This window comes from Carcharodon carcharias, chromosome 3 (genome assembly GCF_017639515.1).
Source record: "Carcharodon carcharias isolate sCarCar2 chromosome 3, sCarCar2.pri, whole genome shotgun sequence".
Lineage (NCBI taxonomy): Eukaryota > Metazoa > Chordata > Chondrichthyes > Lamniformes > Lamnidae > Carcharodon > Carcharodon carcharias.
In genome coordinates, this window is record NC_054469.1 from 70457493 (window position 1) to 70482957 (window position 25465).

The following is a 25465-nucleotide window of genomic DNA, read 5'->3' on the forward strand; positions in this document are numbered from 1 at the left end:
GTGAACCACTGTATGTGGTATAGTGTCATATCATGTCTCATTATAGGCCTGATTCTGCATTGTTACAAATGCACGAGTCTGTACTTCAGTGTTTAAAGTATCAAGACAAATTAGAACAATAAAGAAGTTCCAATACATAGTAAAAAAAATGGACAGAAACCCTATTCAGCATTCTATGATGGTATTCAGCGCTAAATATTCTGCTGATATTATCTAACTCCATATAAAGAATGATATTTTGATGAGCTGCTGTTGCTATCATTACCCCATTGTGATCTTCAGGAGACAAGAGGTAAAGGGAGAAAACTGGAGAGAAACAATAATCTTCTGAGTAATTGTACTGTAATGCTTCACTTAAAACAAGCATATCCCGGAACTAATTCTTCAACTAATTTCTTCCATTCTAAGTGACTATTTGCTTGAGGTTGCTTTTGAAATATTTATCACAGGAGAGATTGCCTTGATTGGGCCAATAATTGGTGTCAAAACTCAATGGGGTTTGTCAGTTTACATGATTGAATCTTTTGTAAGGATATATCAGTGAATGCCTGCATCTGCAGCTCCATGCTGCTGACAAAGTGTACTAATATACTCTTTACTCCCCCTTGTAATATCAGGCCTGCCACTCTTCTGACAACCTATGATTTACTGAACAGTCTCTTTGTAAAATAAATGGAGTTATTGTAGTGTCCATACTGCGGTCTAGGAAATGAGTCTTACGGTATGGCAGCCTTTTAAAACCCCAGAAACTCTATTTTAGTTGAAAACAAGACCTTCAAGATTTAATGTGTGCTATAAAATATGTAAGTTTAGATTACAAACTGAAGTGGTTACATTTACACAGTTTATAGGAAACGTAAAAACTTCTGTTCTAGTCAGTTTTGCCACAATTTATTTCTGACTCCTGCCATATAACAATCATTATTCTTCAGCACAGAGTATCATACAGACACTTGTATGTAAACCCTAACAAATTTCAAGACAAATATACAATACAGTAAATAAAAAGATAATATTCCTGATTGGGAGAATATAGTACAGATTTTTACTTCTAAATTAATGCTTTACTGCATTGATTTTATTTACATTAAGAACTACATTATATACAATATCATTAGTTGACAGAACCAAATTTATTATGGAAAAATATTATTGCATTATACAGTTCTATAATCCCATTTTATAAGGAAAAAACCTAACAAAGCAGCACTGGATGTACAGTATTCAGTGCAATTCTATCCACTTACACTGTACTCTGCTTTATTTTTACACAACATACAAATGCTTTAAAGATTACGTTTTTCAAGTCAACCAAAAGTCTAAAGAGCTATTAACAGCGTAAAATACAAATGTAATACATTCAAGTTAACTAAGAAAGAGCATACCTGGAAAACAGTTACTGGAAAGTGTGATATAAACCCATACACTGGGTTTGAAGCCTTTAAAATCATGAAAACAGATTGATGACAGTGTTCTAACAAAAGACTGCTCTATCCTAAGGGCAAATTTGAGGTGACCATCTTCAAAATACCATGACACTTTCACATAATTATCGTTAATACTAAGGCAGATGGAATCTAGGACATGAAAAACAATTATAGTGCACAGGGCATTGAGTGTCATCATCTAAGTACTTCATTGAAATAAAACTAAAATCTGACAAGAACCCACATGGAATACTTCAACTCAGAAAGACCAAAGTCTTTTATAGTATATCCTTTTGGCTGTCCAGTGCATATATGTTGCTACCATGAATGAACCAAAGCATATAAGATTATTCTTAACGTCTTATTTATTGTATTCTTCTTCTTAGTAATTTGTTTCAGGTGTTCGGAGCAGACCGATGTTGCAGATCATGCCCTGGGAACAGAGGATGGAGCAAAGGGTGAAGGTGAAAAGCGGAAGCAGCAGCTGGGTGGGGGGCAAATAGAGTTGGACAGAGAGCGGTGTGCGGCAGTGGATGAAGTGCCAGGTGGGCTGGGTGGATAGCTGCTGCAGGGATGAAGTGCAGCGGGTGGCCAGCTAGGAAGGCAGCGGGGTGAGCAGGAAAAATTGTCTGAGCAATTGGGGAAAAAGTGAAGGGTGTGATATGTGGCTGAGTGATATGGTGGAGCTGGGCCATCGCTTGATGGTGGGCATTAGGATGGAGAGCGGCTGTAAGAGTGGCTGCAGCATGATGCTGGAGGAGAGTGTGGTGAACGGTGGTAACAGAAGAAGCAGCAGCAGCAGCGGCAACAGACGGCTGCTGAAGGGAAACTGGTTGAAATGCTGGTACTGGAGAGAAAGTAATGGCTGCAGCTGATGATGGGAATGTCTTGGCTTGTTTGGCGAGAAGTTGTTGCTGGATATGCTGCTGTGCCTGTAATTGTAATTTGCTATATTTTTCCATTTCTTCAGGTGTGAAGATTATAGGTTGGCTAGCCAGAGAGGGTGAGATTGATTTAGTACCCTCCATAAATGGAGGATCCATTTCATCGACATTCTCTGAGTTAGTGTTGTGATAATCAAACATAACCTCTCCCATTGGAACAGAATTTAAATCACCAGAATCATAAAATGTCTTTTGGGAATTCTCCTCTTTGACCACCATTGAACCATCAGTAAAAACATCTGCTGCAGAGGAAACAATATTGGACGTATCTTCAGGGATTGGAGTAACATTATCTTCAGCAGGTTGTACTTGATATGTAGTCAGGCCTACCTGTTTGTCCTCAGCAGTTTGTATTACACTGTGCAGTGAAACTTGTTCTATACCTGCTTTGTCCTCATGTACTTCTTTCAGAACAAGGCTCTCTTCTTGGTTGATAATAGATGATGCTTCATTTTCAATCCATTCTGAGTGTTCAGGCTCATCTGCTTTGTCACTGTTATCCCCTTTGTTGATATCAACATTTTTAACACCTGCCTTTTTTGTGGTAGCTAATCTTCCAATTAAAGACACTAAAGTTATATTATCCATGGAGGGAGGAAGCCTGGGGCCACAATAACCTTGTGAAGGATCTTTCAGATTTAGACTCAGTTCATTTGATGTTGATGTTAAGTCTTCTGTGCTACGTGTTTTCTCTTCAATGTTGTTACATTGCATTGTTTCTAAGAGGTGCTTTGTTATCAGGGATTTATTTTCATCTTGAATCATTTCCTTCAATGGGAGAATGGAGCAACCAAAACTCTCATTCTTCTGCAATAAGCTAGGTTGGGTTGGGCTGTAATTCTGCATTGTATCTTCATTCTTTATTGTTCCATGGTGCTTTCCTGTTTCTCTTTTTACCTCATGATAGTCACGATAGCAAAGAGGTGACTTTATATGATAGACTTTGTCTTTTGAGAAAGATCTAGTATTCCTGTGTCTTGGCTGCCTCTCACTAGGTATATCCTGCCTGTGCTCTTCCTTATTTCTAGAGCATGACCTTCTCAAATTGGGACGACTACTGCTTAAGTAATCTCTAATGGGACTTTCTTGTCTATTCCAGCTATGCCTTGACCTGCTCCTAAATCTACTTCTGCTTCTGCTGTGAGGTCGGCTACTGCTGGAGTTCCTGCTTCGGCTGTGCATTCGGCCTTTTGTGCATGTGTGAGTCCTTTGGGTGCTGCCTCGGTTTCTGCTTCGACTGACACTTCTTTTCCTATGGTAATGGTCATTATCAGAGGATAATGATGACATTGATGAATAGCTGTGCCTTTTCTTTTTAAGTCTGGAATGACATTTGTAATCATAATGTGACCTATGATGTCTTTTTGAACAATACCGAGACCGACTTCTGTGACTGTCATCACTTGATCTATCAGAATAATTCCTACTACTGTGACTAGTCCTACTGCGGTCACTTGAGGTATCAGAAGATGACCTAAATGATGAACCTTGGGAAGATGAATAGCTTCTGGATTTTCGGCAAGCACTTCTGTTACTTTCTGAATCATCTTCATAGCTACAATGTGAAGATGATTTACGACACTTTCTGTGGTGCTCCTCAGTGCTATCAGTGTCATTACTGTTCAGATTTAGGCTGTCATGTCCGGATTTGTGCACCTTTTGTCCATCACATGTTTCTTTGGAACTACTTAAAGAATTAGTTGGTGAAACCTTTTGCTTTTTGTTGCTTAAATCAAGAGGAAAAACTGATTGTTTCTTGATAACGCTGCTGCTGATTTGCTCCAGTTCCTCACTAGTGCTAGAATGCTCACCCTGTAAAAATCGTTTTGGGGTTAGCTTGGAATGCTTTTCCTCTTTCAAATCTTCTTCTGTACTCTGGGGTCCTGGGTCTGTTATTTTCCATGCATATTTCCCCTCTTGTTTCAGATTATGGCTGTACTTTTCTCCTTTCCTTATTTTGCTCACATTTTCTGCATGACCAGGCTCTGATTTCTGCATAGACTTCTTGTTAGATTTGTGGTGGCTCTTTTTTTTCTTTGATTTGCAAAATACTACTGGTTTTCTCTGGTTCGGCCCTTCCTCATTCTCTATACTTCTATTTTGTGCTTTCATTCTGCATGCCTCATTATCATCTTCAATAGCAACAGTTGTACTTTGTTGGTGCTGCTTATTAGGTTCCGACCCTGCAATACCATTCTCTCGGTTTTTATTTCTTGACAGTTTAAAATCAAAATACAATGGATTGCAGCTGTATGAAAGGGTTGGTTCAGTCTGAGTGAAGAGTAAAAGTTCGGATGGCCACTGAAGTGTAGTTGATTCATCTCTACTCAGTACTGGAAGAAAGGGTCCAGTTATTTGCTTTGGCCTGTTTGATGGTTCCATCCTGCCCAACTTTTCTTCAGCTGCCTGTATGGGCTCTCTCTGTTTTTCATTAAACACTGATGGTTCTTCACCTTTCATCTTGCAAACATCCTGATCCAGTGTTTTCCCACCCTCTGGTTTGGTTGCCCGCAGACAAGCAGGAGGATTTAATTGCGGTGCACTCATTTTCTTGGTATCTGTGACTGCATGATTTACATCCCTGATTTCTGAGATCATGGGACATTTAAAGTTAGTGTCATCAGTCTGAAACTCCTTAATGTTATCATTATGAGCTGTCACTTTGTCTGTAGCTGTCTTCTCGGGTGATTTCATGAAAAACAAGAAAGGGAAATTTGGCTTGGTTTTGCAAAGTGTAGGAGTATAACAGTAATATTCCTTTTCTTCTTCATCCTTATTTTCCTTTAACATGAGTGCCTTCAGCTTTTTAACTCTCGCAAAAGGATTACTCCCAATGCCACTGTCCATCTGAGACTGTTTGGTTCGCTCATTATTTTCAGTGTATGCAGTGCTATTTGTACCTGCAGGTACCACTAACATCTCTGGTTCAGCTGCTACTTTCCCTTTGTGATTCTGTGGTTCATCTCTATGTTGCTTTTCTTCAATGGTGTCATTGAAAACTGAAGCGGACGACTCGAGCTTCAATGGAGCTTTTTTGGAGAAAGAAAATGAGACACTACCCTTATGGGTGGGTATGCATGGGCTGCTTTTATTCGTGAACAGACTAAAGGGCTTTAAGCCTATCTGGCCTTGTATCTGTGCTGTAGACTTATCATGAGCACACTGATTACCACATGGGGAACTTTGCAGGCTATTTTCCAAGTTCTTTTTCAATGCTTCTTCTTTTTTGAATGAGGCCCTGGTATTGCTCTTTCTTCCGTTATCTCTGCCTTTAGCAATGGATCCAGCAGTGGCTCTTTTTGAGTGACTGTCAATGGCCACTGTTGTAGGTTTGAACATAGGGCCACTTCCTGGAGCACTGTGTAAAACCAAACAAAATGTCTGATAAGTCACCTTGAAACAATGAGTGAGAATAAAGTGCAAAATGCAACTTCCTTTCATTTGATTCCTTTATTTGGATAACTACCTAGATATTTTTTTTTGTAATTTCAATATTTTGGGATTTTCCACTGACCAATAATTAAGAAAATTTGCTAAATAATCCTTGCTCTACTTAAATATCCTTCAATGTCCATGCACAGTGTAATAAAATCATCTAAAAGATGCAGTTAGTGAATATTATTTTGCATTATTGTACTATTAAGAGCTGTGTATGGTTTATGACTGTATCTTAAGAACATTTCAGTGTGGCAGAGACACATGATAGACCTGCTGTAGCCTTCATAGATTGAAACAGTATTTTTTATTGCTTTAAGTTTCACACTGAGTGTATCATTTACAGTATTCTCAAAATGTCTGAGCTTTACCTTGGCATAACAATGTTGCTTTAACTAATTACTTGCATCAGTGGTGGATTATTATTCACACCCACCTTCAATCAGAAGTTTATGTTGCATTATTAAGCTGCTGTCTAAGAGTATTCCGTTGATTAACTACCTCCCGAGTGAAAATGACTGCAAATTGGGTACATTAATTTTCATTTACTTCAGGGGATTCTGCACATTACCTGGTGTCTGCAGAAAGAAGTCAAAGGTGAAAAAGAATATCTCCACAACTACTCCTATGTGTTGAATGTCAATTGGAAAGGGATGTGAAAAAGTTCCCAGAACTTAAATACCAGTCAATTAGATAGTTAAATGAGCAAGATACAGGTGGTGCAAGATTTAGAACAATACATCAATGACCTTTCACTTGTACTGTTTTGAAAACCTGTTCAGTTATATAATTGATAGCCTTTAGTTATCTTATGTAAGTACATTACTATGATATAGCCATTTTTATGAACATAAAGGCAATAAGACTGCGGAGCATATAAACATAAATGCACAATTTGTATTGGCTCAAAGTTATGATACTTTCTGCTGTACCTATCACCCTATTGCCCTTATATTGTTTTTTTCTAATGCTATGGAAGTTGATGTTAATTTCTCAATTTATCCTTTATCTTGAAGTCCTGGTCTAATTCATAATTGCCAGTATGATTTTCAACATATCCATTCTACTCATGATCTTGTTGTCTATTTCATACATCCCAAACTCTTAAACACCCTGGTGAATCGTGTACTTAGCACCATCTCCAAAGTCCTGCACTATTCACTTGGCCCTTCACTTTGGATTTGAAATTTTAAAAAAGTGCATTATTTAAATTTTATTGCAACAAAATTGTAAGAAGAAGAATCAATGCAATACCCTGAAAATGTACCATAATGTCAGTAGCGGTAAGAGCTAAACTTACCGATGTTATGTCTATTAAAACCCCATGCAATAAATTTTAAATATTTTCTATTTAAACATTTTAAATTGTAATTTTACAACATGTATTTGCTCTTTTTTCCAAACAAAGAATTTGGTCATTGCACATATTACCTGCAGAAAGGAGCCATAGAAATCATCAGAAAGAGCTCTTAAATTTCTTTTCTGTTGGTCTGCAGCGATTGTTCTCTCTAGTGTGGGTCTTCTACAGCTGGTAGGTTTTTAAGACTATAGTGGCCAGTAAGACCCATCTCCTTTCACTGGATATTTCTGGCTGCTGCAAATCTGACTGGTATCAAGAAACATGCTCTACTGGAAATGCCATTATGCTATTCCCCCGTATGGATGACATCTTGTCATCACGTATGCCAAAAACTCTTCTCTCTATTAGGATGCCATGACCTTGCTGCCCTACCTGAAAACTTTGATAGAATTCTGCGCGCAACAGTGTTAACTTGCACTCAGGTGTGATACTCTGTGTTCTAAAGCGATCTTTCAGTCATCCTTTAGACATCTGAAAGTGATCAAGTGAAGTCGCTGACCTGAAATGAATTCACACAGCACTCAAACCACATCAATTGTGAACATTTATTTGCCTGCAAGAGTTCAACTGACATCATTGGTGTTCAAATGCAATGGAAAGATGCCGAATCAGCTGTCAGCTAGCTTCAACTGTGCTCACAACAAGTACCTTAGGGCTGTTTGAGTGCTCACAGGTAGAAATATATAAGTCCCTGAAGTTGTTGGAAATTTAACTAAGTCCCTGCAGTGTGGTTTAAATGCAAGGACTAATAATTATTATGGACAGGCTTCTACAGGTCCACCTCACAATTCCGGCTTCACAGAAATGGACCCACCAAACCCTTGACATACTCCCGCCCTCCCCTACAACCCCCACTGACCATATGACCCCCATCCCTCAACTCCACAACCCACTACCCCATTCCTACCCCCACCTCTACCCCACCTGCTAGCCCCCACTCCCCATTCCCTCCTATCCCCGCCTCCTAACCCCTACATTCCAAACCCCTCTCCACCCTTGCACCCACACCCCTACCCCTCCACTACCTCAACCCCCACCCTCTCTACTCCCATCTCGCTCCTAGCCCCCATCCCCTACCCACCACACCCCACCCCCTCCTACTCCCCATCCCCCTCCTACATACACCCTATCCCCTCTAATCCCACCCCCTCCTAGCTCCCTCCTACACCCGCTCCAGCACCCCTTCACCCATATCCATAACCCCCTGCTACCCCTACCCTCACACTTCACCTGCCTCTCCCACACACAAACCCCCACCCAACTCTCTCCTCCCTCCTCCACCCCCTTCCTACACCACATCCCCCACCTCCCTACCACCCTCCTGACCCTCACTCCCCCTTCCAGGCCAGGGGCTGGCTGGGACCGGAGGTAATGTCCGACCCAATGGAAGTGACATCAGAGGCCTGCTGAACTGATACAGTCTGCGTGGGACCATATAAGTGCATGGCATTTTTTGGTCTGTGGAGACTGGGAGGGAGAGAGAGACAGAAGGAGAAAGGCAGAGACAGAAAGAGGGAGGGGGACAGACGGAGAGACAGACAGAAGGAGGAGAGAGACAGAACAAGGCAGAGAGACTGAGAGAGAGACACAGAGAGAGAGAAACAGATAGACAAAGGGAGGAGGGAAACAGAGCGAGGAAGAGAGGCTGCGAGAGAGATAAAGAGAGGGAGGGTGAGAGACTGAGAGAAAGAGAGAGAGAGACAGACAAAGAGGAAGAGAGGCTGCGAGAGAGATAAAGAGAGGGAGGGTGAGAGACTGAGAGAAAGAGAGAGAGAGACAGACAAAGAGGAAGAGAAAGACAGAAAGAGACAGAGACAGAGACAGAGACATACAGAGAGAATCAGAGAGAGGGAGAGAGAAGCTGCAGGAGAGAGGCTTGGGGGAGGAAAAGAGCAAGACCGGAGGGGAGTAGGGAGATGCTGGTGGGTGGAAGGGACTTGAGGAGTGGGGGAAGAGGGCCGAGGCTTGAGGGTGAGATGTGTAGACCTGAGGCTTGAGAGGCGAGTTGGGGGTAGACCCTGAGACTAGGGTGGGGGCTGGCACACAGTCCCATGTAGGTACATTTTCAGCAGGCCTGAGGGGGAGGGGAGGAGTCTGGGCCATGTGAGCTGGGTGCTGGGTGTTGCCGACTTATAGCAGTGGAAGTGGGATCTGGGAAGGACCAAATTGGGCTGTGGGAGGCAGCTGGAGGGGGTTACTGCAACATTGTGGTTTTTAGCCATACATTGGGTGTTATACTTCTCTCTCTAAAATTTTTTAATTCACAATACATTTTTACCTTTGATCTTTCCTCTTCGTAAACCTTGCTGGGATGTCCAGTTTTCTTGGGCAGTGACATGGCCTGGATGTTGGGGAGGACCCTGCCCTGGGCTATGGTGGCTTCTCCCGGCTGCTTGTTGAGCTTCTCATCATTGCTGATGGTGAGCTGCAGCAGGTGGAGGATGATGCTGGTCTTCTTGTTGTTCCGGCCCACATTGCCCACCAGCTCTTGGATCTTGGTGATCAGGTACTCAAGAACAGCAGCCAAGTAGACAGGAGCTATTAGGGAGGGAGTTCCAGGATTTTGATCCAGCAACAGTGAAGAAATGGTGAGTTTGGATGGTGTTTGGCTTGGAGAAGAGCTTGCATGTGATGGTGTTTCCATGAATCTTCTGCCTTTGTCCTTCTAGGTGGTAGAGGTCTTGGGTTTGGAATGTGCTGTCGCGGAGCCGTAGTGAGTTGCTAGCTTTCTTACTTCATTACATATTTTTAAATTTAATTCCACTGCACTATTACTTCTCAATGGTGCCACATTTACTTTGTTACTTACACTGTTGACTATTTCTTTACCCTGCTACCTCCCCCACCCCCCCGATGAAACATCATTTTGATTTCCCCAGAGTTGCTGACCCTGGTGGAGTCGGCAGAGCAGAGAATGATCAGATTGAAGGGGTAACAGGTAACATGTCAGCTAAAATGGAATGGGTGAGGGGAATGCTTGGGAAAAATTTTGAAAATAAGTGGTAAAATTTGTTTATTTTTTCCATCATAACAGGTAGGAAGTTGCACTGATATCGTCCTGGATCACTTTGATGCCTAATGATCGCACTTAATGCCTATAATGCCTAATGATCACTTTCAAACACGAATGATCGCTTCCACAAATTTAACAAGCAAGGTATGAGTGCTTCAATGATGTGCGATCAATTCTCATTCTGAATTACGCCATTTGATGTCAGATCAGTACTGATCACTTACGAGCTTTTATAAATGCTGAATCAATGGCAGATCTTTCATGTAGGGTGGTGAGGCACATTTACTGGCTATAGACTGTGCAGTGACAGCCATGACCTCATGACTCTGTACAAGAGCATCCACATAATGGCAAGTTACCACTGTGTAGTCGGTTTAAAGAAAGACCAGTGGTATGTTAGAAATGTTGATGTAAGAGAGCAGCTCAGTTTACTTACTATCCCAAGATCTGGGCTGCAATATAAAGGCAAAATAATAAAAAAAATTACAATATTATTTTCACTACACGGTAGCTAAAATTAATAAATGGCCTTTATATATTCCGTGGTACCATGGCTGTGAAATTTGAAAAATAGGTATCTACTAATTAAGAGTGTAAAATGAGTTTGATTATCGATACAAACATCTATATTTCAAATATTGGTGTTTACTAACCATTCTGACTGTTTCCGTAGCTCTGCCAGCTGATGGAGACGTTTGAGTGCCTTTTCCTGTTTCTTTTCATCTTTTCTTGATCTTGAAGCTACATTTCGAGCAAATTCTCTTTGTTTTAACTCTTTCAGTCTCTGTTACAGAAATGCAGAACATACAATGGTCAGCTGGCGTTGGTTACCCTAAATCCTGCACAATTAGCTTCTATGTGGAATATATGTTCACTTAAGGTCAGACAAGTGTACTGAACAGTTTCAAACAACAATGGCAAAAATAATTTGTTCCTGGCTTCCAAGAACTGGATTTCACACCTGCAAACTGGGGTGGACTGCCCTTGCCACCCCACCCCTCCACCGCCACCACAAACCTATGATATGGCGTGATGACATTGGGTTTGCAATACAATATCATCACACCAGTCTCCAAAATTACAGAATGCAAGCGGGCGCAATAATCAGCAGACATGGGAATTCAGACAGAAGGGGGCCTTTAGGCTTGTAGCTGTGACCAGCTTCCACTTTGTTGCATGACCCCCCACTGCAAGACACCCCTGCCTATAGTCCCGATTGCACCTCTACTTGACCTCCTTCCTGCTGACGAGATGCTAATTGGACATCTGACACTTGATTGGATGAGCTGAGATGGCGGGGGCAGAAGCGAGTAGGCCACTCAGTTCCCAATCCGCCTTCCTCACCCCTGACAAAAAACGTAAAATCCAGCCCCAACTGTGGCATCTTTCACTAATTAAAGAGGGATATAAGTAGGAGTCAATATGAGCTTTGATAATGTACACAAAAGTTCATTAAAATCTACTCAAATCTTTCTTTATAGTTTGCATTTTTGAAACTGCAACAGCAGATAACACAAATCACCCAAAATATTGATAAAGCAAAGATCTACAAATAATTTGGGGGCTCAGAAGAATACTATCATGTTTTAATTTAGTACATTAAGCAAATGATCCAATCTCTTGTATCCAAAACATACAGCAGATTAAAAAAACTCTGGTCTTTGTTCCAACTATATGCAATGTAGGCTTGGTTTCACTTGTTAAATCTGAAAAATGGGAGAGCAAATTGCTGCAAAGTTTTCCTTATGTGTCATGCATTGCATTTCAGCTGTCACTGTAAATTGTTCATCTGCAAATATATTTTTGGGGAAAGCAGAGAAGAAAACAGAGTTTCTCCCTGTCAAGGAAAAAAATTCATGCTTTTCTGGTGCTGCAGGAAGTAGGCAGTGGAGAGCAAATGTCACTTCACTACTTGTGGTCCACATTTCAATCAGCAAAGCAAACAGACTAGCAATAAAAGCAGAACACCAAACTGCACACTTACACTAATGATGCAGGCATCAACGAAATGGGAGACAGAAAGAAGTGCAGGTATATATATATATATATATATATAAGGGAATTCGCTCTGGTGATCTGTGCTCCAAAAATTAGAAGCACTTTTGTGCAGTGTGTTTTTTTTGGATGTCACACCATGATAACAAAACAAAGTGCAAATACAAAACGGTGAGAGAACAAGCAAACACACAGAAAGCATTGCAAGGCAGGCACAATGATATTTCTATCCAAGGGGTTTTAAAATCAATACATGTACACAACAAAATATTCAATTTTTCTGTCCTTACTAATATTAATCATGATAATAAGGGAGGGAAATTGAGACTGAGTAATTGATTGTGATATCTTCCAAGGCATGTGCAAGGTATTGTTTCCCCTTTAACCAGTGCTGACAATGTAACCTTGTCACCAATCTTCGCAACATCCTTTCTTCCTTCTAGCTTCATAAAAATTGGCCAAGTTAAATAGCTGACAATACTTAAAAAAAAACAAAAAAAGATTAGCAAACAACAGTAGTCAGTGACATGATACCAGACTAAATAATTATTTCTCTTCCGCAAAGATTTTGCTCTCAAGCTAGTTTGATCTCAAAACAGCACAGCCTTGTCTGCTTCCATGAGGCTTTACAAATGGTGGAAACATTCACTGTTTGAATATTTGAGACAATTTAATATTAAGCAAAATTGAACTTTGTGACTTACGGTAAATTTGTTGCTGCTCTATTTAATTGATTCCCTAAAACAGACTTTGCTTTATAATGTTCCAGTTCTGAAGAGTTATATTGGACTCAAAAAATTACCTGTTTCTCTCTCCACAGATGCTGAGTGAGCGTGTTTGATATCACCATTATTCTAATCTGCATATAATTTAGGTAGGTTACCAAAAGCACATTGGGCAAAATAAGTATCCTGGACATTCTAGTACAAGGTTGAATTATTCCATTGATCAAGACCAAAGTAATTATATAACGAACAATCATCTGAATAAAATAAATAGTAAAATAGAATTTCAGCTCATTGTTCTGCACAGACTCTCCCCAGAAGCAATTTATCTAGCGTCATTCCCCTGCCTTCTCCCTGTATCCCTGCACATTCTTCCGTTTCAGATAATGAGCCAATGCCCTCTTGAATGCCTCAATTGAACCTGCCTCCACCACACTCTCAGGCAGTGCATTCCAGATCCTAACCACTCGGGGCGTGAAAATGTTTTTCCTCATGTCGCCATTGTTTCTTTCTCCAGTTACTTTAAATCTGCGGCCTCTTGTTGTCGATCCTTCCACCACTGGGACTAGATTCTCCCGATCTACTCTGTTCAGACCACTCATGATTTTGGATACCTCTATCAAATACAAACATATGAATTAGGCCACTCAGCCGCTCGAGCCTGCTCCGCCATTCAATAAGATCATTGCTGATCTGAATGTGATCTCAACCCCGCATTCCTGCTTACCCCAGATAACTTTTCATCCCCTTGTTAATCAATAATCTATCTAGCTCTGCCTTAAAAATATTCAAAGACTCTGCTTCCACCGCCTTTTGAAGAAGAGAGTTCCAAAGACTCAAAACCCTCTGAGAGAAAAACTTCTCATCTCAGTCTTAAATGAGCGACCTCTTATTTAAAAACAGTCACCCCTAGTTCTAGATATCCCCACAAGAGGAAACATCCTCTTCATATCCACACTGTCAAAACCCCTCAGGACCTTAAAGGTTTCGATTAAGTCACCTTTTATTCATCTAAGTTCCAATGCTTACAAGGCTAACCTGTCCAGCTTTTCCTCATAAGGCAACCCACCCGTTCCTGGCATTACTCTAGTAACTGCTTTTAAAGCGTTTACATCATTCTTTAAATAAGGAGACAACTGTTGTACACAATACTCCAGATGTAGTCTCACCAATGCCCTGTACAACTGAAGCATGACTTCCCTACTTTTGTAATCAATTCCCTCACAGTAAATGATAACATTCTTTTAGCTTTCCTAATTACTTGATGTACTTGAATACTAGCCTTTTGTGAATCATGCACTAGGACACCCAGGTCCTGCTGCAACCCTCACCATATAGAAAATAATCTTCTTTTTCATTCTTCCTGCCAAAATGAACGATTTCACCTTTGCCCACATTATAGTCCATTTGCCAGACCTTTGCCCACCCACTTAACCTACCTATGTCACTTTGTAGCCTCCTTACTTCCTTTTTTCTACCTATCTTTGTGTCATCAGCAAATTTAGCAACCATTCCTTCAGTCCCTTCATCAAAGTCATTTAAATCATTTATAAAAAGTTCAGGACTAAGAACTGATCCCTTTGGTACACCACTCGTCACATGCTGCCAACCAGAAAAAGACCCATTAATGCCAACTCTGTTTCCTGTTAGTTAGCCAATCTTCTATCCATGCCAATATGTTAGCTCCTACACCATGAGCTTTTATTTTCTGCAATAACCTTTGATGTGCCACTTTATCAAATGCCTTCTGGAAATCTAAGTACAGTACATCCACTGGTTCCCCTTTATCCACAGCACATGTGACTCTTTCAAAGGACTCCAATAAATTGGTTAACCCTTTTACAAAACCATGTTCAGTCTGCCTGATTGCCTTGAATTTTTCTAACTTCCCTGCTATAACATCTTTAATAATAGCTTCTAACATTTTCCCTATGACAGATGTTAGGCTAACTTGCCTATAGTTTCATGCTTTCCATCTCCCTCACTTTTTGAATAAAGGAATTATATTTGGTATTTTCCAATCTAGTGGGACCTTCCCCAAATCTAGGGAATTTTGGTAAATTGAAACCAGTGCATCAATCTCCTCTCAGCCTTCTGATCTCCAAGAAGAACATTTCTAACTTCTTCAGCCTATATATGTAACTGAAGTTCCTAATCCCTGGGACCATTCTTGTGAGTCCTTTCTGCATCCTCTCTAATGCTTTCACATTTTTTCTAAAGTTGTGGCATGCAGACTGGACGCAATGCTCTAGCTGAGGTTAAACCAGTTTTATACACAAGTTTAACATAACCTCCTTTCTCTTATACTCCATGTCCCTATTAATAAAGCCTAGGATGCTGAATGCTTTATTAATCACTCTCTCAACCTATCCTGCCACCTTCAATGATTTATGCATAAATGCACCCAGGTCTGTACATCTGCACACCTTTTAGAAATGTACCCTTAATCTTGTCTATCTGCGTGTTTCCTACTAAAATGAATTGCTTTGCATATCGTTACATTCAATTTCATCTGCCACATGTCTTCATCAACTTGTTTCCATCCTTTTGTAGTTCTACACTATCCTCTTCACAGTTCACAATGTTTTGTATCATTTGCAAATTTTGAAATTATGCGCTCTACCATAGGACTAGGTCATTAATATATAGGAAGAGCAAGAGTCCCAACACTGACCCCTGGGAACTCCATATTTTTTCACACAAATTTTAGTTCTTCCATCCCAGTGGAGAAAGAAATTCAAGTTGCACTAGAGGTGCAAGTTGCACTTTCTTCATTTCTGCCTCTTGAGGAATAGCTATCTCCTGTGTGGCATTACCACTGGGATACATTCAGAACAGATCTAGCAGCTCAAAATTGAACATCTGTAAGGCTGTTTGGCAGCTATGTTCTCCAGAACACAACCAGGTAAGTCAGTAGTGGTGCTACCGAGCTGCTCTTGGTCATGGGCAATGAAGTCCCCCACTCAGACTGCATTCTTAACTGTTGCAATCATTGGTGCTGTGGGCCATCAACAGCAGTAGAATTATATTTCCTACTTTACCATACCATCAAGCCAGAAGACCAGCCTCCTTCACTGAGGAGTGTAGGAATAGCATCAGTCATTCCTAAAATGAGTTGCCAACCTGATGAAGCTCCAACACAGGGCTAAATGAATGTTAAAGAGAAGAAGCAGCATGTGATAGACAGAGCTAAGGGATTCCACAACCAATGGATCAGATTAATGCTCTGCATGCCGGCACATCCAGTTTTGAATGGTGGTGGACATTTAACAAGGGAAGGAGGTCCATGAACATCCCCATCTTCAATGATGGCACATGAGTGCAAAAGACAAGGCAGAAGCGTTTGCCACTATCATCAGCCAGAAATTCTACATAGATGATCCATCTCAGCTTCCCTCTGAGATTCGCAACCTTACAGATGCCAATCTTCAGCCAATTTGATTCACTCCACCTGATATCAAGAAACAGCTGAGCACATTGGATACAGCATGGGTCTCGACAACATATGATGCTGAAGACCTCTGCTCCAGAACTAGTCGTGCCTCTCACCAAACTGTTCTAGTGTGGCTGCAACATTAGCATCTACCCAACAATGTGGAAAATTGCCCAGGTATGTCCCGTTAACAAATTGCAGGAAAAATTCAATCTGCCAGTTACCGCAACATCAGTTCATTCTCAATCATTAGCAAAGTGATGGCAGGGTCTGCCATCAGGACTCACCAATAACCTGCTCACCAGTGCTCAATTTGAGTTTCATCATGACCACTCAACTCCAGATCTCATTACATTCTTGGTGCAAACACTGGACAAAGAGGTGAGGTGAGAGTGACTGTCTTTGGCATCAAGGCAGCATTTGACCAAGTGTAACATCAAGGACTCTCAGGAAAATAAAAATCAATGGAAATTAGGGGGAAAACTGTCTATTGGTTAGAATCATACATAGCACAAAGGAAGATGGTTGTGGTTGCTGGAGGCTAATCATCTCAGCTCCAGGATATAGCTGCAGGAGTTCCTCAGAGCAGTGTCCTAGGCCCAATTCAGCTGCTCCATCAATGACATATCCTCCACCATAAAAGTCAGAAGTGAGGATGTTCACTGTTGATTATACAGTGTTCAGTTCTCAGGTAATGAAGCAGTTTGTATCCATATGCAGGAAGACCTGAACAACATTTAGACTTGGGTTGATAAGTTTCAAGAAACATCTGTGCCACAAAAGTGCCAGGTAGTGACCATCTCCAACCTGAGCGAGAGTCTAACCACTTCCCCTTGGCATCAATGGCAACACTATCCTCAAATCTTCCACTATAAATATCCTGGGGGCTCACTATTGACCAAAAATCTTACATGCACCAGCCATAGAAAGCTAGAGGCTGGGTATTCTGTGGTGAGTAACTCATTTTCTGACTCCCTGAACCCTGTCCACTGTCTACAAGTCACAAGCGAAATGTGTGCTGGAATACTCCCACCTAGCTAGATGAATGTATCTCCAACAACACACAGGAAGCTCAACACCACCTTAGACAAAGAAGCCCACTTTATTGGCACACCATCCACCACTTTAAACATCCTCCATCATTGGTGCATCATTCTTACAGTACAAGGTGCACTGCAGCCATTCTCTAAAGCGCCTCCCAAACCTGCAACCTTTGTCACCTAGAAAAGAGAAAAGGCCACACCATCACCTGCAAGCTCACCCAAGTCAAAACACCATCCTGGCTTGGAAATATATCACTGTTCCCTCTTTGTCTTTAGATCAATACACTGGAGCTCACAACTTAACACCACCGTGGGAGTACCTTCATCAAATGAACCTGAATTTTATGTTCCAAGGTCCGTCGCACACCCAACTAGAAGGCACATAAAATTGCTCAAAATGACATGGTGCGTGTGTCCCGCGTCATCACTCACGCGTTCAAAATTGAGGCTGGTGGGCACGCGCTGGAGTCAGAGCCAGGCCCACCGACAATTAAAGGGCCAGTTAAGGTCATTAAAAAGCCTATTGACTGAGATTTTAGGTTACCTATGCAATTTTTAGCTCATCGCATTGGCAGGATGGGTGGGCAAAAATCACGTTTTAATAATTTCTTCATTCACACATGGCAGCACTTTCTCTGTTAATGCCAGTTTGTTGCTGTGCGAGGACAGAGTTGTCCCAGTTTCTTTGGATTTGATTGTCAAGCCTTCCTTTCAGCATCTCAGGTCCTCATCTTCCCTGGAATGTTCCCCTGAGTATTGCAGCACAGTGTTCCTTCATTTTCAAGGCACTGCCCCTCTGCATCCCATCTAAAGGGGATAATGTATTCCGCTGGAGAGGAAGAGGGGCAGGAGAGAGAGGAGGCCAGGTGAGCGTGGGCAGCATCCCAGGGACAGACCATTAAGAGGAGAGGCGCAGGCTCAGTTGGTGCAGGGCCAGCAGGGAGGCCAAGGCAGGAAGGCACACCAGGGATGCCACTACCCAGCAGCTAGAGTGTTCAGGCAGTGCTCCAACTACCTCCAGATGTCCAAGGTCCAGTGCCGCAGGAGGTTCCAGGGACACAGCGACAGCAAATGTGATGGGTCCAGAAATCGCCTCCAACTGCGTGGGCAGACACCCCTTGCTGGTGGCTTTGAAGGTCACAGTGGGCCACAATTTCAATGCCTCTGGTTCTTTTCAGGGCTCAGTGGGGGATCTGTGTGGCGTTTCTCAATCAGCTGCACACGGTTGTGTCAAGCTCATGATTGATGCTATCTTTACATATGTCCTCACATTCATCCACTTCTGGACAGACGAAGCGAGCTGCGATGGCTGGGTTCTCCCACATCCAGGGTGTTATAGATTGCACCCATGTGGCCATCAAGATGCCAACAGGTGAGCCTGGAGCTCTCGTAAACAGAAAAGGGCTCCATTCAATGAATGTTCAGATCGTCTGTGACCACAGGACACAGGTTTCCAAGTTTATGCCATTACCCTGGGATCTCACATGATGCTTACATCTTGCAGCATTCACAGATCCTAAGGCTGTTCATGGCTCCTGCACGAGTGGATGGATGGCTCCTGGGTGACAAGGGCTATCCCTAGAAGAGGTGGCTGATGACTCCATTTTGTCATCCAAGAACTGAGGCCGAGGAGAGTTACAATAGGAGTCATGCCGGTGGTGGAGAGGACCATCAGGCTGTTGAAGTTGCGCTTCAGATGCCTGGACTGATCAGGGGGAGCACTGCAATATCCCCCAGAGCGTGTCTCCCTTATAGACTGGGATTTTCTGGCCCCGTTGTGGGTGGGACCTGCCGCAGGTGACGCAGCTCCCCAGCCAGGAATTCATTGACTTGCGGCAGGACTAGAAGATCCCAGCGCTGGGAGGGTGCAGAAAATCCCACCAAAGTCATCACATGCAGCACCCTGCATAACCGGGCTCTGTCAAGGCGGGCACGCTGGAGATTGAGGAAAGTGAGGCAGCTCCACATGCCATGGAGGATGACTCAAGTGATGGTTCAGAGGAAGAGCCTGGGGAGGCCCACGGTGAGGACCTCGAAGCAGAGGACAGGAACCCTCGTGGAGGCAGGGATACCAGGGGTGCTTTGATCCAGCGAACCTTCAGCTAGGAATCCAAGGCATCGATGCCTCATCAAGCCAATGGCACTGTCTCCTTTGCTAACAATCAATAAATGAGAACTCAACCCTGTACACCAGCACCACACAACACCATACGTTCACAAGCCTGTGCTGCATCTGGCACCTATTCAAACCATCCACCCAACTCAAAACTCAGCCCATTTTAATCAATTAAATGTTTTTGTTGCTTCACATGAACAAACAAAGAACAAAGTGTCCTTCCCTAACACAAATTTCAAAATAATTAATGCAAATAATGTCACCTGTGACACGTCCTTGTTGTGCTCAAGATGCCTTCAACTTAGTCTGCGGATGCTGAATCTTGGTACACCCCCCCCCTCCCACCCCCCCCACACCACCAACCTTGCCGACGGTGGCATTGGAGGCAGCCTGCTGACCCTGCTGTTCTGGTGGCCCTGATGACCTTGGTGGTTGTCGTCAGGCCGTCGGAGTCTGAGCAGGATCCAACTGGGAGGGTGCGTCCAGTCATAATCAGGTCATCAGATGCAGTGGCCATTGGCAGAGGGGTGGAGGAGCTGGTGCCCTCGTCCAGAGCGCCCTGAGAGGGGACCATAGACACGACAGGCAGCTTATCTGCCAGTGTGAGGTGCATTTGCATCTCCCTGCTCACCATTGATGGACGGGCACCCAGCAGTGAGACTAGGTACCTCGTCCATCTCTCACACTGGCTGTGACCTCCTGAGGTCATTGCCTGTGTGAGGACTTGCAGGTCTGAGTGCAACCCCAGGAACCCCTGAGTCTGCTCCTGAAGCCGCCTCTCCATGACAGTCATCATTTTCTCCATGGCGGAGGCTGTGTTAAACGTCAATGCCGAATTCATGCTCCGCATGGATTCCTCCATGATGAAGACCCTCATGGATCTCCGCCAGATTTCCCTACGCATCCCACTGGACATCCAGCAGCTGCCGCCTGATGGACGACTCCAGAGGCTCATCATTTGTCTCAGATGTCGCATGGTCCTGGTCTCCAGCTGTGCTCCCACTGCTGGCTCCCTGGAACCTCTCTGCCTCTGCCAGATCCCCACCATTGTGTATTACTCGCAGAGCCAAAGAAGTAATGCACACCAACGTGTGACTATCTGCACTGGTGCCTGGTTCAGAGAGATGATGTGATGCTGGTGCAGGTGTAATATCTTCCTTGGAGCTCAGTGGAGGGTCCTCATGGGTCGCTGATGGCTCCTGCAGATAGCACATCTGTGGGAAGAAGACAAAAGATCAGAATGTTCAATTATCAAAGTCACAATGCACGCTAGGTGGGCTGAGGAGATAATGGAGACCTACTGAATAGTGCCATCTGCACTGGAGCTTCAATGGGCTCTCTGGCTATGACAGTTTAGTTTCTGATGAGAGGAGCCCGTTATGTTTCCAGTACCCACTGCGCACACATCTGTCACCACCACTCTTACCTTCATCCAAAACCCCTGCCTCACCACAACTGGAGGAGTGAGCTGGCCCGTGGCATTCCAGCTCCATTGCATCACTTTTGTGCTTCATAAGGATGCACGGAATTGGCATTCCTCCACCTGTTCTGCGACGCTCTGCAGCATTCTGACTGCTCTTCCCCTGACAGGGAAACATAGAAAGCCTCGTTATTGCTCCGTCCCCCTGAAGCTCCTTTCCTGGTTCCACCCCTCCCCCCAACTCCCCACCCACGTGGGCATTAGGCGGGCTGTGTCACTGTGGCACATCTCACTTTGCAATGCACTGAAGCCAGTTGTGCTGACTTCCCAGCCTTGGCAGGGCAGGCTTCAGTGCCAGTTGGCATACACATTCTTAGACCCCTGAACGTTCCAAGCAATGGGCACATGACTAAAGTTCTCTGCACAGGTCCATGCCAGCTTTACACTTACCCTTGCTGACCGCAGAAGATCATTGAACCTTATGCGGCACTGAAGCCACATGCAGTGCACCGCGTTGTACACACTGACCTGGGCAGCAGCCTCTGTCCAGGCTTTCTTGGTCAGGTGGGGCAGCCTTCTCTTGCCATCCCTAGGAAGTAAGATTAACTGCCTGGTACTTACCTCCTCGACCAGCGCTCCCAGGCACTCATCTGAGAAACGGGGATCAGAGTGCCCACCCGACTTGTCCTTCTGCCTTCCATGACCATCAAGTGCTGAGGCCATGACTGCACACCAGGACACTTCTTGAATAGCTTCAAAACTGCTCATACAGCCTCCCCCACAACTCCTGGCAGCCTTCAGGGAGCTGCCTTTCCCGTTTTTGAACACACTACTGGGTCCCCATTGGACCCGACACCCAATGCATTCCCACCCCTGAGCACGGTAAAAACAACGGGTACTCAGTGTAATATCGCATTTACAGCGTGATCTCGGCTGGGACTGGATTTTACATCTGCTTCCAGTTGTGCCGACTTCAGAGGCACCCTAAGGGTAAAGTTCAGGCCATGGACTGCAGCACCACCTTCTCATGTGCAATTAGGGATGGGCAATGAATGCTGGCTTTGCCAGCGATGCTCATTTCCCGTGAATACATTTTTAAAAAGTTTAAAGATGCTACAGCAGCAACATGAATTGAATTAAATGAACATTTGGTACATTACTACAAGGTGCTATAATCTCCAATTGTTCAGGAACTGTTCATTTCTTTGCAGTGTCTCACAACAGAAAGCTTTATTGCTGTTTTGGGCTAAACATGCCACAATTATATTCCTAACCTGATCTAAGAGTCTGTGCATTTCATTATGCTGGACTGGCAGTCTCCTTGGAAAATGAACATACCATAGAAACCTATAAACTATAGAATTTCTGTACAATCCTGTATAGTCAATTTCAATAGTCTGCTTCTATTTGATCACATAGAGTAAAAAACATTGAACCGAAGGATCTGACCAGGCACAGTTCCATCAAGTGTGCAACACAGAACCTGACCATTTGGCGTAACTGCTCTATGCTCCATTAAGTGCCCTTGGCTGCCTGAAACTTACTATCATTTTTTTAACCTCAGAGCCACTGGAGACTTGTATCTCCAGGTCGGATCTGACCATTGAAGGGTAAAACAAAAATGGCAAGAATGTAGGGTGGCTCTTGAGAAGATGTTCAGCCAGCAGCCCTGTCTCACCTAATCAATTTGTGTTGTGGGAGAACTCTAAATTAAATAAGTTGAACATTGTGGTTTGGTGCAGTGGATGCCAGCCAGCTGATGCATTGGTGCCCCTTATGTAGCTCTGATTCATTGCTGGTGAGGGAGAAGTAGGAAATTGAATGCGAGCGCATTTATTCAGTAAATTATTTTATGGCAAACTTTATACAATTAAGCTCAGTAATATATTTCTATCAACACAAAAAATATTTTTGTAAATGCTGTTGAATACTGAGAGCATTTGTTTGGTGACTGGAATCACTGTTAACAAATCAATAAATAATCAAGTTAAATGTTACAAACAAAACAGTATAATATGAAAAACAAGCACTCAAGGGTTGGTTGATGGCTGTAATGTTATGCAACCTAAGGATAATGATGATGAGTGTTCTAAAGTGTTTGGGCTTTGTTTTGCAGATTTATTGGATCATCTAGTGCTAAGATTCGATAACAGTATAATTCATCTACGTATCTTTTTTATTAAATGTACTCTTGGGGTATAACCGCAATGCATTTGTATGACATTACACAGCAGGTTTTTTTCCCAATCAACAAATTATTACATTTATTACATAAATTCTGTAATGAAATATTACTTTGGCAAACATATGAAATTCTACTTTAAGTGCACTTTTTCCAGGTTTATTCACTCTCCTTCGGATGGTACATAGATACATTTTAAAATTTTGACTTAAAAGAATTTTTATTTGGAATGTACAATTCAGTCCCTTGAAATCTTTTGACTTTAATAAGCCTATTTATGACTCATTCCCTTTAACCTGAGGCAGTATATATTTCATTCATGTTAAAAACATGAATGGCTAACCTTCTCTCAATAAATTCTATCTGGAGAAGTCAGTGGCATCCCCAACGCCCCCCCTCCCCGGTAATAAGCTATTCTGTGGAAGATAGTGTAACATAAATTCCCATCCAATTTTAAAAGTGGGACCTTGTACTTTATCCAAAATAATTAAACTCATGGGGAGCGTTAAATAACTATAGATAAAGTGAAGGAGACTGTAATAACAGTTTACAAACAGGTGATTTATATTTAGAAAAGAACACACAGGAATAGCCAGGAGTTGACATAACATAATGATTATGTTATTGGACCGGAAGTCTAGACTAATGATTATGGATATGAGTTCAAATCCCTCCACAGCGGCTGGGAAATTTAAATTCAGTTGAATACATGGAATGATTGGATTTTGATTTTTAAAAAATCCATCTGGTTCACTAATGCCCTTTAGGGAAGAAAATCTGCCATCTTCACTAGGTCTAGCCTGTGTGTGACTCCAGGCCCACAGTAATGTGTTTGACTTGTCTCCAAGATGGACTAGTAAACAACTCTAGTTCTAATCATGAAGGCGTTTCACCTCCACCTCCTCAAGGAATGAACAATAAATGTTGGCCTTGACAGACATAACACTCACATCTTGTAAATGAAATTTAAAAATACACAATCAATGGTTGAGTTGGTAAATTCAGCATCCAATTATGACACTGAGCCTAGGAAGTAGGAAGCGAGAGTTAGGGTGATTTGATACAAAGTAGAACAAGCAGCGTAAAGAAGCTGCCTTTACTTTAAAAGGCAAGTTGGCAGAGTGGCCCCTCATTAGAGGTAAGTCCCTTGATTACAGAGGAGAAACATCTGCCAAGTCCAGTGACCATTTTTGGAATGTATGTATGTTAGGATCAGGCTCAAGCAGTGATGCTTCCTACAACTCTGCCTGCCCACACTCACTGAAGGATGACCACTTGGTAAGGTACGACCTGCACAACCTGTACAAATCTAACACGAGTCACTACTTTCCAGAAAGGAGATGACAGCAAGCTTTACAATTGAGGATGAAAAAAGTACAATTAAAAGCACTCTTCGAGGATGGTTTATTGCTACATTGTACAAAAAGGGTGAGGCAAAATCATGGAACTCAGTGCAGAAAGGAGGCCACTAAGTCTATCATGTCTATGTCAATGGTCGCTTCTTCAATGAAGTATCTACACAAAAACTAGGAACGCCTGGCAAGCTGGTGCTGACAGGAATGGGGAAAACTGAATGTAGCTGAAGGTACTGGACAAAGTTGTAGACTGAATTCTTTTCTCAAAAGGGGGAGGACGCCACAATACGATAGCGTGAAATTTGATAAAACATCATTGGATACAGAGCAGCACAGAGCTAGTCGGAATTGGAATACTTATATAGTACGGGTTATAAGGTGAAAGCAATGGAGGAATCAGACACCAAATCGCAGACTGCTGTGTAATAAACTAGCAAGAAGGTTTTCTATGAGATTGTCATCGAACTTGTGTCCCTTGGGTATTAGTACCTCGGGATAGTATATTAGAGTTGTAACCAGTAAGGCTAGAATTTCTGGATGGACATATAATTGTGTGCATTCCCCTGAATATAAATCCCTTCAGCATATTAACACTCCTGAAGGATAGAGTAACCTCCAGGCAATGAAAATCAATAAAACAGTAATTCAAAAGAACATGAGGACAAAAAGTACTGGGCAGAACTTCATCCAGCTACAATCACACTATCAGAGCAGTTTTTCTCACAGAATAATCATGAAACCTAGGGGTGAATTTTAATCTTCCTAGCTTGCAGGAATGGGGTGAGTAGAGGTTAAACATGTTTCTGCGAGCTGGCCGTACCTTTCTCATGCCCCCACAATTTTAACTCAGCGCAGCCTGGCTGTGTGTCAGGCACCAATCTCAGGCAAGCAGGATCTTAATTAAAAGGTCAAAATTATGCTCCAATGTCATCACCTCCAACCTTGCTGCATTTTATCCTACCCACACCCAGACCCGCTAGCAAAAATATACAGCACTGGCTCTGACGATCTTTTTTT

At 42.7% G+C, this 25465-nt stretch overlaps 1 protein-coding gene across 1 annotated transcript in view; it reads right to left on the reverse strand.

Annotated features, from left to right (window-relative positions):
• Positions 1 to 1822: 1822 nt before the first annotated feature.
• LOC121276008 (G patch domain-containing protein 8) overlaps positions 1823 to 25465 on the reverse strand; it is a 130118-nt gene continuing 106475 nt past the window's right edge. The window contains exons 5-6 of the mRNA XM_041183952.1: positions 10833 to 10963; positions 1823 to 5729 (exon numbers count right to left, since the gene is read on the reverse strand). Of these exons, the coding sequence (XP_041039886.1) occupies positions 1823 to 5729; positions 10833 to 10963 (4038 nt within the window). The remainder of the gene's footprint in view (positions 5730 to 10832; positions 10964 to 25465) is intronic.